This window comes from Cetorhinus maximus, chromosome 21, assembly GCF_964194155.1.
Source record: "Cetorhinus maximus chromosome 21, sCetMax3.hap1.1, whole genome shotgun sequence".
NCBI lineage: Eukaryota > Metazoa > Chordata > Chondrichthyes > Lamniformes > Cetorhinidae > Cetorhinus > Cetorhinus maximus.
Genome location: NC_135899.1, coordinates 66518170 through 66533458, shown reverse-complemented (window position 1 = coordinate 66533458; position 15289 = coordinate 66518170). Strand labels below are relative to the sequence as shown.

The following is a 15289-nucleotide window of genomic DNA, read 5'->3' as shown; positions in this document are numbered from 1 at the left end:
GATTGAGTGCCAATGTAAAATGCCAGTGCTTGCTAATGAATGCAGGGTTGTAAACACATAACTGCCCATCCCAGTGATATACAGTACTGGTGAAGCACTTTGGGACATCCTATGGTTCTGAAAGGTGCTATACAGCTGCAAATCTTGCATTTTGATGCTTCTGCTTTCATTGTATTGCATTATGCTTCACTCCAATTTTTATTTTCAAATATTATACTGTACTAGCAGGTAAGGTAGTAGCTGGGGCTGAACATGGCACATATTACGACTTATTGGGCCACTGAGCTCTGTGCAGTTGAGGTAGGTGGTGGGAATTTACCAGATGCAGTTCTTTAGGAAGACTGCAGCCTAGCTATGACGATTGAAATTGTCTATCAGTGGCCATGGGTAAAACAAAAGTGTATCAAGTTTGCAGGCTGAAATTGGTGCTGTACTGACATATTAGAGCTCAACTTCTAATAATTCAGTTGTAAAACTTTCATTTCTTTGGAGATACTTGCTAATATCGAAAATGAATTAAGGACTTCATGGCCTTTGAGGAACTAGTTTCCAATTTCCCCTACAGAGTAGAAAATCCTAAGCTGTCATTCTCAAAGGTTCTGAAGGCATTTTCCTCCTTCCATATTTGCCTAGAGTGTCAGCCAGCTGTACCTTGGATTTACAAAAAAGCTTGAAACCCAAGGCAAACTACAAACATAAATCTTTTTGGAAACCCAAGATTCGGAATATTTATTTCTGAATCACTGAAATAGTGCCAGCCCAAGTAATTATCTTTACACTTATAGCAAGATAGTGCAATTACTTAGTAATTCAATGTGCTTGCACGTAATTTTCTTGATATTTCTGACGGAGTTCCTATTCTCAGCTGTAGAGAAGTATTGATCCTTAACCTTCCACATCTGATGGTGGAGGATCCCAACCCAGTTGTCATTAGGGCCATGTCCCATTCTCCTGCCCAATGAAGACATGGCTTCTGTGGGCAGGGCATTTGTGGCTCAGGCATTCTCCCCCTCTCCCTTCTCCCCCTAGGTCTCCACCTGCAGAGTTATGTGGACCAGGAAGTCCTGAATGTGACCCCATTGTGACACAAAAGGAAGGACAGCAATACTCAACATGAAACAGTGGGCATTTTATTCAAAACAACATTATTCAACAAATTAACACAGATGAAAATGAAAAACTGTGCATTCGCATCAGAAAGAACCAACAAATTATTCTACAGGTGTATCTTTAAAGTATATCTGCAAAACGCTTTATCACCTTGTACTGCATTTAAAAACATCAAAATGTTAGTAACTTTTTAGTTGATTTAAAGTCATTTCAGAACCTAGGTCATCCACTGCAATGCCACACCTTAACTGAGTTTTGGCATCTGTTTTCAGTTTTTTTTAATGGTGCCATGTGGCTGATCAGTGAGATAGATCATGACATCCTAGATGCAAAATTGACACTACTGTCCTGTTATCATTTTGACATTTGAGCAACTTATAGTGCAAAATTAATGTGCCATGAATGATGAGGTAAAAAGTCAATTAATCCTGAGACCGCCATGAGATGAACTATTGCAGCAATTTTTGGCTGATTTGAGATTTTGCAAAATTGAAGAGTAAAAGTAATGTCTCTCCTTGGTGGTGGCCTGCTATTTGGCCTAATGAGAAGAATCATAGTGTTGCTTCTCAGCTTTTAACAAAATGCCAAGCCAAGAAATTCACCATGTTCAGGCTCAAACTATGGGATCACTACTAGTTGCTTCCTCTAAAATGTTTAAGTGCCATTTCAACATTATCTTAAATTTCATTTTCACGATTAAATTGCCTGAGCCATAATTACACCAGTGTATAATGTCAGCTAATGTTTAAGGAGTCTCTTCAAAGTAGATTTGTTTAAAGATGTAGCTCACCTAGTTTGCATGGATCAGTTGTGAGACATTTCTATAATCCTGGAATAGGTTAATACTGGACTGTTGAATATAAACACGCCAATGGGCGCGAACAGGATTGTCAATATGTATATATGAGTCAAAATTAAGATTTAGATTTCTGATGTATGTAAAATTTTATTTTATCTCATCAGGTTTATACTGTGACTAGTCATGGTCCACCTTTAACAAATGTTGACAGTGAGAATCAATGCCCCCTCTTGTCTCAACTTCCTCATATGAGCCTAGAGTGTCAGTCAGCTGTTCAGCCATGGAAGTCATCAAATCAAGCCTGATTCTTCTCTCAACCAACATGCATTTTTCCTGCAAGGGGCGGGATCAATCAGTAGTGATCAGATACAGCAAAAACGGCTGATTGTTAATGACTGTACCCTAGAAATACTGAAGCTATGCCTGATAAGCTAACTCATCAGATGAGTAACGCGTTCCTGTTCTGCATGGTTCATTCTTGAACAAGTGATTCCACTGTTACTTTCAAAATCATTATTTGCCTCATTTTACATTAGCTTTGATGAAAGGTACTAACTATTGCTGAATTCAAAGTTTTCTGCATGGGAAATTGAATTATCTAGCAATAAGCAACATGAAGTAAGAATTTAGAGCGAAAATTTAAAGGCAATATAAGTGCTTTGAATTCAAGAGTAGATTGCATTGCAGAAAATCACCCTAAATTTCATAGTACTTGGAGTTGAAACTACTTCAAACTTGGCTAGTGAGCCAGTTTTTACAAAACTTACAGCATTAAATGTGTTAATGTTGGGATGAATCAATTAGTTGACAGCTACTGGCTCAGAAAAAGGGTCACTTCAGGTAAGGAACTATGTTGTTGATGAACCATTCCTTTGAGAATTGAAGGTGGTCCCCATCCACGGTTAGAAATTCCAATTTGCTCGCTTTGTCCATTGCCTTCAACCCCAATCGATCCTATGAATAAAAGAAATGTTCAGGGTTTTCTGTGAATTTTCCATCAAGCCTCTCCCTTCCTGGAAAAACTTTTTCATTCCTGCCAGGTGGTCATCCTGATATCTTGCTCAACTGGTCATTATTTATACTTGAGCCTCAACAGGAATAGTCAGGCCCCATTCCAACCAAGTCAGATCCTGTCCTTGCATGGCCTGCATTTCCAGCTGAACAAAAGCAGACACCCTTGCTTATCTCAGCATTACTTTGGCAGAAAGTAGGAAATTCAGTACAGAATAAAAAAATTCAACTTGGGACAGCTTACATGGCACAGCTATTGGAGTGAAAACTCTGTCACGGGGAAGCTTGTGCAAGCTGCACTCATTGGAGTCCGTGGATCGAAATATTCTCCAAAAGTTAAGAATTAAATGCAATACTTAAAACTGGTACGTCCATATGTCTGTCACATTTACAGGGCTAACCTACAATATTTCTAATGCTGTGCGGTAAAAATATTTACTTAAAACCAAAAGGTGCCTGATAACATTAGTGTCCTTATCAGAATCTGCACCCTCATGACTCTGTGGCCACTGAAACCAGTCATTGCTCTTTACACCTTCATAACCTTGATGATGATATCAGGGCACCCAGTAAACCTTCTTAGCTCAACAAATAGAAGTACCAATTTAATTATTTCTAACTAATCCCTCACCCCAGCATCATCCGAGTAAATGCGATATATCCTGTCTTAAAATGTTCCAGAATTGTACATAATATTCTAACTGTGGCTCACAGATTTGTACAAATTAAAATGACCTCCTTGTTTTTGAATTCTATGCTTCTAGTTACAAACCCAATGATTTCAGTTTCTTTATGGGTCTATTTCCTTGTACTATCTCTTTTTAATAACTTGAATAAATAAACACTAAAGGTCTGTAGGGTACACTGTACTTACAGAAACACATTTAAATGTGGAAATCTAGAAGTTGCTGTCTACACTTCTCCATAGGCTGCACTGTTCCTCCGCTACCAGTCTGCTTTCAAGCTGTTCCCAATGATGGGGTCGAGAACGAGAGGACATTGATTTAAGGTGATTGGCAAAACCAGAGGTGACATGAGGAAAAGCTTTCTTTTTAAAAGTAAAAAGTGATCAGGATCTGGAATACACTGCCTGAGAGTGAGGTGGGGGCAGATTCAATTGCGCTTTTCAAAAGAGAATTGGATAATTATCTTAAGAGGAAAGATTTTCAGGACTACAGGGAAAGGGACCAACGGAGTAGCTCTTGAAAGAGCCAGTATGGACATGATGGACTGAATGGCCTCCTTCTGTGCTGTAACCATTCTATGATTTTACAATTAGAAATCATTTAACTGACAAGAATTTGGCCTTTTACACTATCAGTCTTGCTGTAAAAACCCTCAAAGTTGCACTTCATTCAATGAGGCATAACTGGGTTTTTTCACAGCATACCAGGTTCATTATTGCTGCTAACAGCCTCAGTGGCCCTGAAAAACTAAGTTTTGTATTTGTGGGATGTCAATTGATTAATTCCACACATTTTATTTTATTTTTTTAAAGAATTTTGAGATATTTCAGCTTCTACTTTAATTCCATGCTTATATACCAATCACTTAAATTGCTCTCTCTCCAATTTAATGAGTCTGATCAGTGCGTTTTATTTCCTGGTTTGATGTCTGTGAGAATACTTCAGTGTGACTGGCTGCATACCCTGCTTGATAGCATCATTGTTACCTGATGCCTGGAGATCTTCTCGATTTGGTGCCAGATTCAAATATCGGAACAGGGGAAATATACGCCATAGAAATTGCTAGATATTTCTGGCCAGCTTTCTTTGAGGTCAGTGGCAAGCACTCTTGTGAAACCCAGGCCAAACTGTTTTGTAGCTGCTAAATGCTTTCTAAGTTTCAAATTTGATCTCATCTCCCCCACTAATCCATGGAATTTCTGACTTAATATATTGCCTTTTACAAGTTCAAATCCGATCTGCAACTTTTCCAACACCTGTTTATTTCCTGTTGCTGACCTGCACTTCTATTTTATCTGCAGTAGTTCTCTTGCTGTGTGGTGGGTCTCTTTGGAACTTATTTGGCACTGCCCTGGCTCATTTCACACAGGTTACTGAAAAAGGAACAGTCTGAGCCCACTATATCATCCAGGCCCAAGGGGCACTGCAATTCTCTACAGCATTGAAGAGACAAATCATGTAACATCGTAACAAATCTTACCTCTTGATAAAGTACACTCTCCTGCAAGCTGTAAGTATCCTTGGCCTGGCCAGCTTTGTAGAAACCAAACCACTGGAACAGAGAAGAGGAGTGAGTTTGTCAAAATAGGACTGCTTTATAAATGAGGCACCACAGTCACTGCACTGCTTGTGTTGTGGTTTGAGTTTTAAAGTGTGATTTTAAAATTGTTCAGCTTTCTTTTGAGAAAAGCAGATGAATAGATTTTTCTAAGAGGCTGCAATGGATGAAAATTACACACTTGATAACTTTTTGGTCTGATTCATTTGGAAATCCATATTTGAGCTTACAATTCAAGTTATTGATAAAGGAACACACATCTATAGGTTTACTGTTTCAGTAAAAGATGGAAACACTGTCCTCATAGGGATATATCCTACTTATGTCCATAGTTTATGAGCAGGTTAGCAGAGCAAAGTCTAAGGGGCACCAAGCTGTGTGCTGGTGTAACAGCTAACTGATCACAAATAAGCTTTTCCTGCTTAGGACTACCCAATAAGTATCTCAAAAAATGTCAAATTGAACCAAGGGATATGGGAACAGGGTGGGCACACGGGGTTAGGACAACAACTTTATATAGCATCTTAAACTTAGGAAAAAATCACAAGGCACCTAACAGAGGTGCAAAGGAAATTGTATGGAGAGGTGGCAGAACAGTTGGGTTTCAATAAGGGTCATAGCAGAGGAAAGCAAAGTGGTGCAATTTCAGGAGGGGTATCCAAATTTTGGGGGCCTAGTCATGAAGGAGGTACAGCTGCCAATGCTATGATGAATATGGTGATGCAGAAGAGGCCTGAATCAGTGGATCAGAGAGTTTGTTGGGCTGGTTACAGGACTATGTATTGCAAGGCCACGTTGTGATTTAAATACAAGGATGACAATATTAAATTTGAGGAAGTGTGGGACTGGGAGCTAATGTAGGTTTGCAAGAATAGGATGCCACCTAAATGCAGCATTTAGATGAGGAAGAGGGAGCCAAGGATAGATCCTTGAGGCACTCATGAGATAACTATGCAGAGGTGGGAAGGCAGATAGTGCAGATAACCTAGCTACGATCAGATAGCTAATTTTGGTTCAGACAATTTTATTGGTGCTGAGTGTGTTTCAAACTGGGAGTTGAGGGAAAAATTGGGTTTTGATAAGAACATGTCCAATCTCCCCTTTCCCAGGTCGTTTGGAGATGTTGTGGTAGTTGCAAGAACAGAAGCCTGAATGGTTTTTATTTTTAATGAGGAGGATGACAGCAGTCTTTAAAACAGAGGAAACAGTACTTGAGAGAGGCAACCATTTATAATATCAGCTAGCATGGAAGTAAGGAAAGAAAGTGGGATGTTTAACAGTTTAGTGAGAAGTGGGTTGCATGGGTGAGATTAATTAAAGAAAGCATGAAAGGAGATTGGAGAGAAAATTGTAACACAGGGCTCAATGACCAAGGTGGGGAAGCAGCAGGGCTGAATAGGTGGTCTCCAATTAGTGACAAATTCCATGAGCTCCACACACTTGTTGGAGGTGAGGTTGGAGGGGGCAGGGGAAAGATTGTTGTGGTGAAATGAAGCCAAACTACTGCTTATTTTCATGTTGTAATTTCTATATCTTCAAGAGACATGTTAGGAGAGGGGCCAATGGGAATATTCCAACTAATTACTGTCTACTCACAGAGCCAATTCCATTTCCTCCTCAGATTTAGTAACTTCCTGCAATCAGCTAAAAAAAGGCATAGGAAACTTGATACAAAAACAACTAAGTGTTCTGATAATTGACATTTACAAAACTAAAATTCTAGATACAACTGCAACCATATTTGTAGCAGCAATTCAATATTTTAGACGAAGAGTCAAGAGCATCTATTCTCACCTCTGAATCAACTGGGTCAACCATGGAATCCTTCAAGAATTTCACCATCACAAACTTTTTCAATTTCATCAGATTCTCCTTATAACTTTCATTAATGCCCTGTAGCAGAAGTAGAGACAGTAATTGTTTGGGTTCCCACTCAAAATTAGCATTTAAAACCCAGACTTAAATATCATTTGATTTTCACTTCCTTCTGCACATGTTGAAACTCTGCTGCTACATTACATCTCAGGGCAAATCTATTCCGTAAAACTAACAAAACAGCAAAGTGACAACCTGGGATACAGATAAAAGAATGTCAAAGAAAGAATGACAAAATTACATTTTCTGAAAGGATAATGTTTGGAGTGATGGTGACATAGCTGGTTGGATTCCTAATTCCGTGCTGGCATTTGATGGGTGTCACAACCTACAATTTCCCCTACAAATTAAAGCCAATACGTACAATGGAGTACGTACCCTTTCTTGATTAATTTCTGCCAAGAAAATGCTTTTGTTCCTGTATAGGTCTTCATTCAAGGGGTCATGCCAGTACTCTGCCTGCACCAAGCTGACAGGAAAACAATTGTAAGTAAATGAAATTGGTTGATAGTCTTAAAACAACTACAAAAATGACTAGTTTCAAAGTAGGTGTGGAACCCTGTGAGGTTGGTGCCATGGAAGTGGACTGCATTGGAGAAATCACAAAGAAAGAGTGCAATAATCAAGTAGTTTGAATGTGACAAGTCCGTAGAGGACAGAGAGGGACAATGTGTCACCTTTGTAGTTACAAAGGTTGTGGGTAACTTGCTGCTTTCTCACTATTCCACAGCAAACTATGAAGAGATTCAAAATGGGAACGATGGTTGAAGTTAGCATACAGCCAAATGCTTACAACATGTTCAAGGACCTTTGAGAGCACCTGAAATCAAGACTCCTCAATCCAATTCCACGTGAATATTCCACAACCCAAAAATCAAACAGATTGCTTCTGGGGTCATTCTAACTCTCCAATCATTATTATACATTTCAATAATGGCAGACAGAAATTAACTAACCATGTTTGGCACCTATATATTCAAAATGACCAAATTTGATCTGGATTTATAAAGTTCAAGGCATATAAGATACCTTAAAATTAAATGATTTGCTGCATAATTTTGTTGTTGTGGACTGCAAATGATTGGTGATGCAAGGAGTTAAACTAATATTCCAATAAGAACTTAGACATGTGGCACCATCTGCGAAAAGACAGTCACTCAACTCTCCATTTGTTGATCTAGTCAATATCCTTCTCCTCTTTCCTTTCTATTCCACCACCCTCCCAAAGGTTCCCATTTATGTAATAAAATAGGTTCATGCACCGCATGCATTTGTCTTGTGAACTTCCTTTAGAAAGTCCTGGGCAAAACCTGAATTGAGCATGAAAGTAAAGCATCTCTTTGTTTAATAAAGTCAAAAGCCCTGCTCAAGCATCTCCAAACTTTTATTCAGTGTGGGTTTCATTTACATCTCAACAAAAATGTTAAACATCTTGCACAGAATTTACATAAAATTACAACATATAAAACAGGCCATTGGCCCAGCCAGTCTGTGTTGATGTTGTTTCTCCAGTTAAATAATATTCCTAATTCCATGAGCCCACCCAGTCCCCATATTCCTTTACCTTCTTGATCAAACTAACTCATCACTAACTCTGGTAATGTGTTCCACAGCTTCACACAAAAATCCTGCTATATTGTCTTATGTTTCCTACATTTTATCTTAAATCTATGTCTCTTCATTCTGGACCCTTATCATTGAAAAGTTATCTACGTTGTTCACTTCAAAATTTCAAATACCGCTTATCAAACCACCCTGTAAATCTCCTGTTTTAATGAAACCACCAATTTTTCCAAGTCTTTTTTCATACTTGTATTTCCTCATGCCAGGCAACCCTCTTCATGAATCTGCACTGTACCCTCTCTTGCCTCAACCTCCATCCTGTAGCATGGAGCACAAACCCTGAGGATTGTAATCTTACTAAGGTTTTCTCTTAGATTCATCACTATTCTCAATTTTTATATTAATCCTCTTATCTAAGATCCAATAGTTAGTGTTTTCATGGCTTTGTCTTGTGAAACAAAACCCTCCTCAAATTCCTCTATTTTCCCATCACCCCAGTTTTCTCCCATTCAAGCTATATTTTTTTTTAAATACCACTCACACTTAATGACATCAAATTCTACCTGCCATCTGCAGTTTTTGGTCCTTCCCTGTTGACTATGTCACATATTTTAGTAAAGATATCTTCCAAGTTTAAACTAGCCCCATCATTGATGCACTGCGAACAGATGCATTTCTAGAACACAACCCTATGGGGTGCCCCTACTAACTTCAATCATTTTGACAAACTGCCTTCAACTGTTTCTTCCTTTCTGAAAAATCAAATTTCCTGCTCCAACTCCCCTGTCCTTCCCCACTCCTGAAAATCATATCCCTCAACCTTCTCCCATTGGTTCCAATGTGATACATTGTCAAAGGTCTTCTGAGTCCATGTACACCATGTCAACTGCATTTCCCCATCCATCATCCATCCACTCAAACACACTTGTTATCAAACACAATTTTCCTTTCTGAAACATGTTTCATATTAACTGAAGTAATATTGGGAAAGAGGGACAGCTGTTGTGCCATTCATTGTAATTGTTCCCCTTATGAGTTGCTCAGAATGTGGTTTTTATTGTTTCATCTTCATAGATAGGAACTGACAACACATGACATTGAGTAACTTACTTGCTTTCTTATAGTACTCAAGGTATAGACATAATTCTTTTTTCTGAATTTATTCTTTCACGGCATGTAGGCATCACTGGCTAGGCCAGCATTTATCACTTATGCCTAATTGCCCTTGAGAAGGTGGTGGTGAGCGCCTTCTTGAATCATTGCAGGCCATGCGGTGTAGATAGACCCCACAGTGCTGTTAGAAAAGGAGTTCCAGGATTCTGACCCAGCAACAGTGAAAGAACGGCGATATAGTTCCAAGTCAGGATGTTGTGTGGCTTGGAGGGGAAAATGCAGGTGGTGGTGTTCTCACACATCTGCTGCTCTTGTCCTTTGAGATGCTGGAGGTCGTGGGTTTTGAAGGTGCTGTCGAAGAAGCCTTGGTGAGTTGCTGCGTGCATCTTATAGATGGCACACACTATGCGTCAGTGGTGGAGAGAGCAAATGTTTAAGGTGGTGAATGGGGTGCCAATCAAGCAGGCTGCTTTGTCTTGCATGGTGTCAAGCTTTTTGAGTGTTGTTGGAGCTGTACTCATCCAGGCAAGTGGAGAGTATTCCATCACACTCCTGACTTGGGTCTTGTAGATGGTGCACAGGTTTTGGGGAAATTAGGAGGCGAGTTACTGGCTGCAAGAGTTCCCAGCCTCTGACCTGCTCTTGTAGCCACAGTATTTATATGGCTAGTCCAGTTTAGTCTCTGGTCAATGGCAACCCCAGGATGTTGATAGAAGAGGATTCAGCGATGCTAATGCCCATTGAATGTCATGGGGAGATGGTTAGATTCTCTCTTGGAGATGGTCATTGCCTGGCACTTGTGTGTCACAAACACAATGAACAAGGCTCAGGACTATATTAAACTCTCTGAGTGCTTGTATACTTACTGCTTTTGAATCAGACTATTGTAAGCAACCAAATTTAGCATTTTTCTTATCCAGTCGCAGATGTGCAAGCTCTCTCCAGGACAGCAGGGTAAACCATACACTCCTAGTGGGGAGATGAACAGAATCACGACTTAGCCTGAAGGAAAGATCTGGAATAATTACCTTATTCTAGGATTTAAAAAAAATAGACAGAGGGCAAGCCTGCATGGTGTAACATGTTGTATTCAGTGGGATTTACTATAGTTTATTTCAAACTCTATTCCCAAGTCACCTTGCACACCTACACATAATACTTTAATTAAACAAGTTTTGGAAGTTTTACTTTTGAACATTCCACCAGTCCATGTACAAGAGAAGTGGCAGATATGGGCAGTGTTGTTGGGGGGGGGGGTGTGTGTGTGTGGGTGGAGGAGTGGGAGTTAGGGTGGGGTAAGAGCTGGGGAGCAAAAGGAAGCAGGCACAATAGGGAGGGTGTCTCATTGGGTTGGGGGGGGAGAAGAGGCTGGAAAATGGCTGATATCTTTCTCCCGGGGCGGGTAGTGTAGATGGTTTGTATGGCGATACTTTGGCTACATTTGAGGTTCTGGATGACATGTCCAATTTCACCAGATGCTGTTTCAGTGAAGCCTACATTTCAGTCACAGGGAGCAAAGGAGTATTTGTAGGGCTGATTTCTATGTTCAGCAGAGGGGAGGGGTTCTGAGTGATATGTTTTGTTTTAATGGTCTCTGTGGGAGGAGACAAGGACATCAGTGGCTGATTATCATGTTCAGTAGCGATGGGAGCAGGCCACAGTTTTTTTTATATAGATGAATGGGGGCAAGTACATGCTTGATAAGAATGCATATTGCTTCAGTCTGATCTTCATGGCTGCTTCAGGCAGGTCAGTTGCCGAGATAGAGTTCAGGCTGAGTTTTGAAAGCATTTGTCAACACCTTAACCCATTACAAAGGAGCAAAGCTTTCCACACTCTTTATTTCTTCTCTGTGCTAACTTTCAGCTTCATTGTGGGGTGGTTAACTGAGAAGGCAGTTTCAGTTGAAGTTTTAGAAAGATTGGGAAGCACTGAGTTGTTCTAACAGGAACTTCAATGCAACTTCAGTGAGGCTGTTGCATTATGCTATTGGAGGCCCGGTGTACTGAGTCACATGACTTCAAAAATACCACATTCCCCAGCAATACGTATGGAATGTTGCAGCCGCTCACTTTTCTAGCAGGTTTGTCATACAACTATAACAATAAAAAAGGTTTCAGCCTTTGAAAATAACACATTTGAACAAATATGCACTTAAATGTGACAAACTGGACCAATAAATATTACCTTGATGTTGGGCTCCAAATGTGATGAGATTCATCATTGCAGGAGAAGGACATCTCTGTGCCACAGCTCTCCTTAACAAATAGAAAAGTAGGAATGTAAAAGTTATGTAAAACGAGCAGTCAAACCATAATAAAACACCTTTTTGACTGCAGTTTTTAAATAAAATCTGATTGGCAATGAAATGCTTTCTGGTGTGAGGATGTCAAAAGTGCTCTACAAGTAGAAGTTATTTTATAAGGTAAGGACCTATTTGGCCATACTTACATAAACTGACCTCCTTGAGAGAAGCCCATCGCATTATATCCATTCTGTAGCTTCTTGTCCTTGGACAATATATTACAAGCCTGCTCAACTTGGTCATTTACATTCATGATGTAACTGTTACCAATTTCCTAAAAAAAATACCCAATGTACACAGATTTTTGCACAGGTTTGTATCGTTAACAATAGATGAGTCTAGATCACAAAGTTCCTTGCGTTTGAAAATCAGAAATAGCCACTTGGTAAGGTACATATGATTGTTGGTACCAAGGAACCACATCCTAGAACAGTCAACACCTTCAGGAGGGGAGAAAGTTATAGGGTGCAGAAATCCAACAGTAAGTGGATTTTTGTCGTTTACATCAGAGAGACTATGAAACAGGAAATAAAATGTGGATTTAAAAGAAGGTACTTTAAAATGATCTTCCTTACAACTTTTCTTTACAAAGGCATCTCGAGTATAGTTTGATGTAAGCATGCATTCACCTGTACATGACCGAAGTGGTATTTAATCACATTACTCATTGGTGGTGTGAAGTCTTGTGGTGCAGCGGTAATGTCAGGAAGAGAAAAGAGGGGAGTACAGCTGAGCCTGCTCTTTATCTTATCCATGTCAACATGCATTCCACCCAAACCCTTCCACTGGAAATCAGCAGAATGAATGGAGAGCAGGAATCCTAACGAAGAAAGTGCTACAAGTAGTTGTTGCTTATTATAACCAATAACCATGATTTTTGTGGTATACTGTACATTTTTGAGATTCCTAAGTAAGTAGACAATACTTTAATGTTTTGTACACCACTCCAAAGTGAGCTGTAGAGCAGAACTACTCTAATCATTTCTACAGCATCACATCATTTGTTTTAAATAATTCAAAGTTTCTGTTAGGAGCAATAAAACTTAGCATTTAAATTCTGGTACTAATTGTTACTATTTAGATTCATTCTAGCTCATTATTCCTCATTAAGACCTACCTCAATAACATTTTTTCCAATTTTCAAGGACAAAACATAACTTCCTGGGACAGTTTCTTCCACCAGTTTAATGTGTTTCAGGGTAAGTCCTTTACAGCAGCTATCACCTAAAACAAATCAATAAGTTGTACAGAAATCAGAAACATCACCACAGCTATCTGAAGACATTCATATTTTCAGTGAGTTTTGTTGTTTGAGAAAGTGTGTCAGTTAGTCGAGGTAGAACCAAATGCAAATACTAAAGCTGCGTTTTGAACAGTTATATCAGCGCATCATATCAAAAAAACAAAACGCTTTGCAATGGTTCCTTTGATGTTATAAATACTGTATATACTTTCAAGTTAATATGCAAAATTACTTGCGTATTTTCAATAAAAATTGATTAGATTCACTTTTATTGCCCTCGCTTAATGTCCCCTTTCACTTCTATACTTTGTCGCTTGATTATACTGTAATAGGATTTGCCTGATCCCATGAGGCAGCTTAAAAGTTGTTTTAGAAACACACGTTTCCATTTTTAAACTATAAAGCATCAATTGTACGTTAGTCGTGCAGGATCGATAATGTTTCTGAATGGGAAATAGTTGCACTTTCGCGTTTCGTGCAATTTGAATCAATGATTTAGACAAGATCTGGAAAATGAGACAACGTGAAATGCAGCAAACGCTGAATTCAAAGGACGATCGCGGTCGCGGTCAGTGAACCGGAGAGCGAGAGAAACAGAGGCTGTGCTCCCGCGATCAGCCAGTTCCCGGTTAACTCCCTTTAGAAGTATATTTGAGTTGATATTTCTCGCCGCCGCCTTACCCATGCCGTGCCAAATGACTACCGGTGGTGGCTCCGTAGCATTCCGGTTTGTCTTCCATGGCTCGGTTTCCCAGACGCAGGAGAAGCAGAAGAGCAACAAAATCCATCCTCTTCCCTGCGAAGTCATCTTACAGTCAGGAACTGAGTCCTGATGAAGTGTCATACGGACTCGAAACGTTAACTGTGTTCCTCTCCGCAGATGCTGTCAGACCTGCTGAGTTTTTCCAGCTATTTCTGTTTCTGTTTCAGATTTCCAGCATCCATGTATTTGTTGTCATCTTAGTCATGTGACCCGTTTGGTTGTCATGTGATCTTGCACCTTGTGATTGGCTGAGAACGGGCCTTAGTAAGTTGCTATGTAAGGGTATTGGTATATTGCTTGGGTTGTGCTGTGAAATATTCATTTTGAATCATTAGGAGAGGGGCTGTGGTGCTTAAGAATTTCATTTCAGATACCGTACAATAGGAAATTTCACATACACGTCATATTTAGAAACTTTTCAAATGCATTGGTTCATGTTCATTTCACACAAAGTTCAAATGTGGTTTACACAGTTTGAGTAATCGTTAATGTACTTCTCAAAGAAGCGGATATTGTGGAAGTTGTTGCTTTTGAATTTAGTCAACAGCAGATCAGGTTCCTCTTAAAGATCCCAGTTGTACATGTATATTTTATTTTTCACGTAAGTGAATTATTATATGGGTTTATCAAGCTTTGAGAAGCATACGCCGAACAATCTTACAAAATTAAAGGCAAAAAAACTGCGGATGCTGGAAATCCAAAACAAAAACAAAAATACCTGGAAAAACTCAGCAGGTCTGACAGCATCTGCGGTGAGGAACACAGTTAACGTTTCGAGTCTGAATGACTCTTCATCAGAACTAAGGAAAAATAGGTGGAAAAAATAGGAAAAAATACAAAATTGATAGCTTGGGAAGACCAGCTGTGCTTGTCCCATACAGCCATGGTGCAACTAGCATCACGATTCCCAACACCCCAATCAGCTCTGAAGAGTCACACGGACTCGAAACGTTAACTCTGTCTTTCTCTTCACAGATGCTGTCAGACCTGCTGAGTTTTTCCAGCAATTTTTGTTTTTGTATCAGCAACCAGGCGTTGTTTTAAAAATCAGCCTTAGGCCAATTCAAGACCTGAGGTGAAATTTGGGAAATTCCTCTCTCACTCCCCAAAGTTGATCAAAATGAATATTCAGTGATCACAAAGCACATGTACACTGTGATATCAGCCACAGCTGGAAACCATCCTCTTCCCTGCGCAGCCATCTTACAACCATGAGAGTCATGTGGTTGTCATGTGATCTTGCAGTTTGTAATTGGTTGAGAA

General features: G+C 39.6%; 1 protein-coding gene across 3 annotated transcripts; it reads right to left on the bottom strand.

The window, feature by feature from the left end:
* Positions 1-1108: 1108 nt before the first annotated feature.
* Positions 1109-14218, bottom strand: LOC144695947 (palmitoyl-protein thioesterase 1-like). 3 transcript variants are annotated; one of them, XR_013580035.1, is made up of 10 exons: positions 13945-14218; positions 13138-13244; positions 12167-12294; positions 11903-11973; positions 10582-10684; positions 7418-7508; positions 6959-7057; positions 6761-6808; positions 5087-5158; positions 2795-2863 (listed from the first exon to the last, which is right to left on the bottom strand). XR_013580035.1 is itself a non-coding variant. In XM_078567050.1 (9 exons), exons 1-9 carry the CDS (start codon positions 14105-14107, stop codon positions 2741-2743), a joined length of 957 nt encoding a protein of 318 aa, XP_078423176.1. In that variant the 5' UTR covers positions 14108-14216; the 3' UTR covers positions 1109-2740. The 3 variants fall into 3 exon arrangements, 2 of the variants coding, with proteins under 2 accessions (XP_078423176.1, XP_078423177.1); XM_078567050.1 differs by lacking the exon at positions 6761-6808 and having other exon boundaries at positions 1109-2863; positions 13945-14216; XM_078567051.1 differs by lacking the exons at positions 6761-6808; positions 6959-7057 and having other exon boundaries at positions 1109-2863.
* Between the last annotated feature and the right edge of the window lie 1071 nt (positions 14219-15289).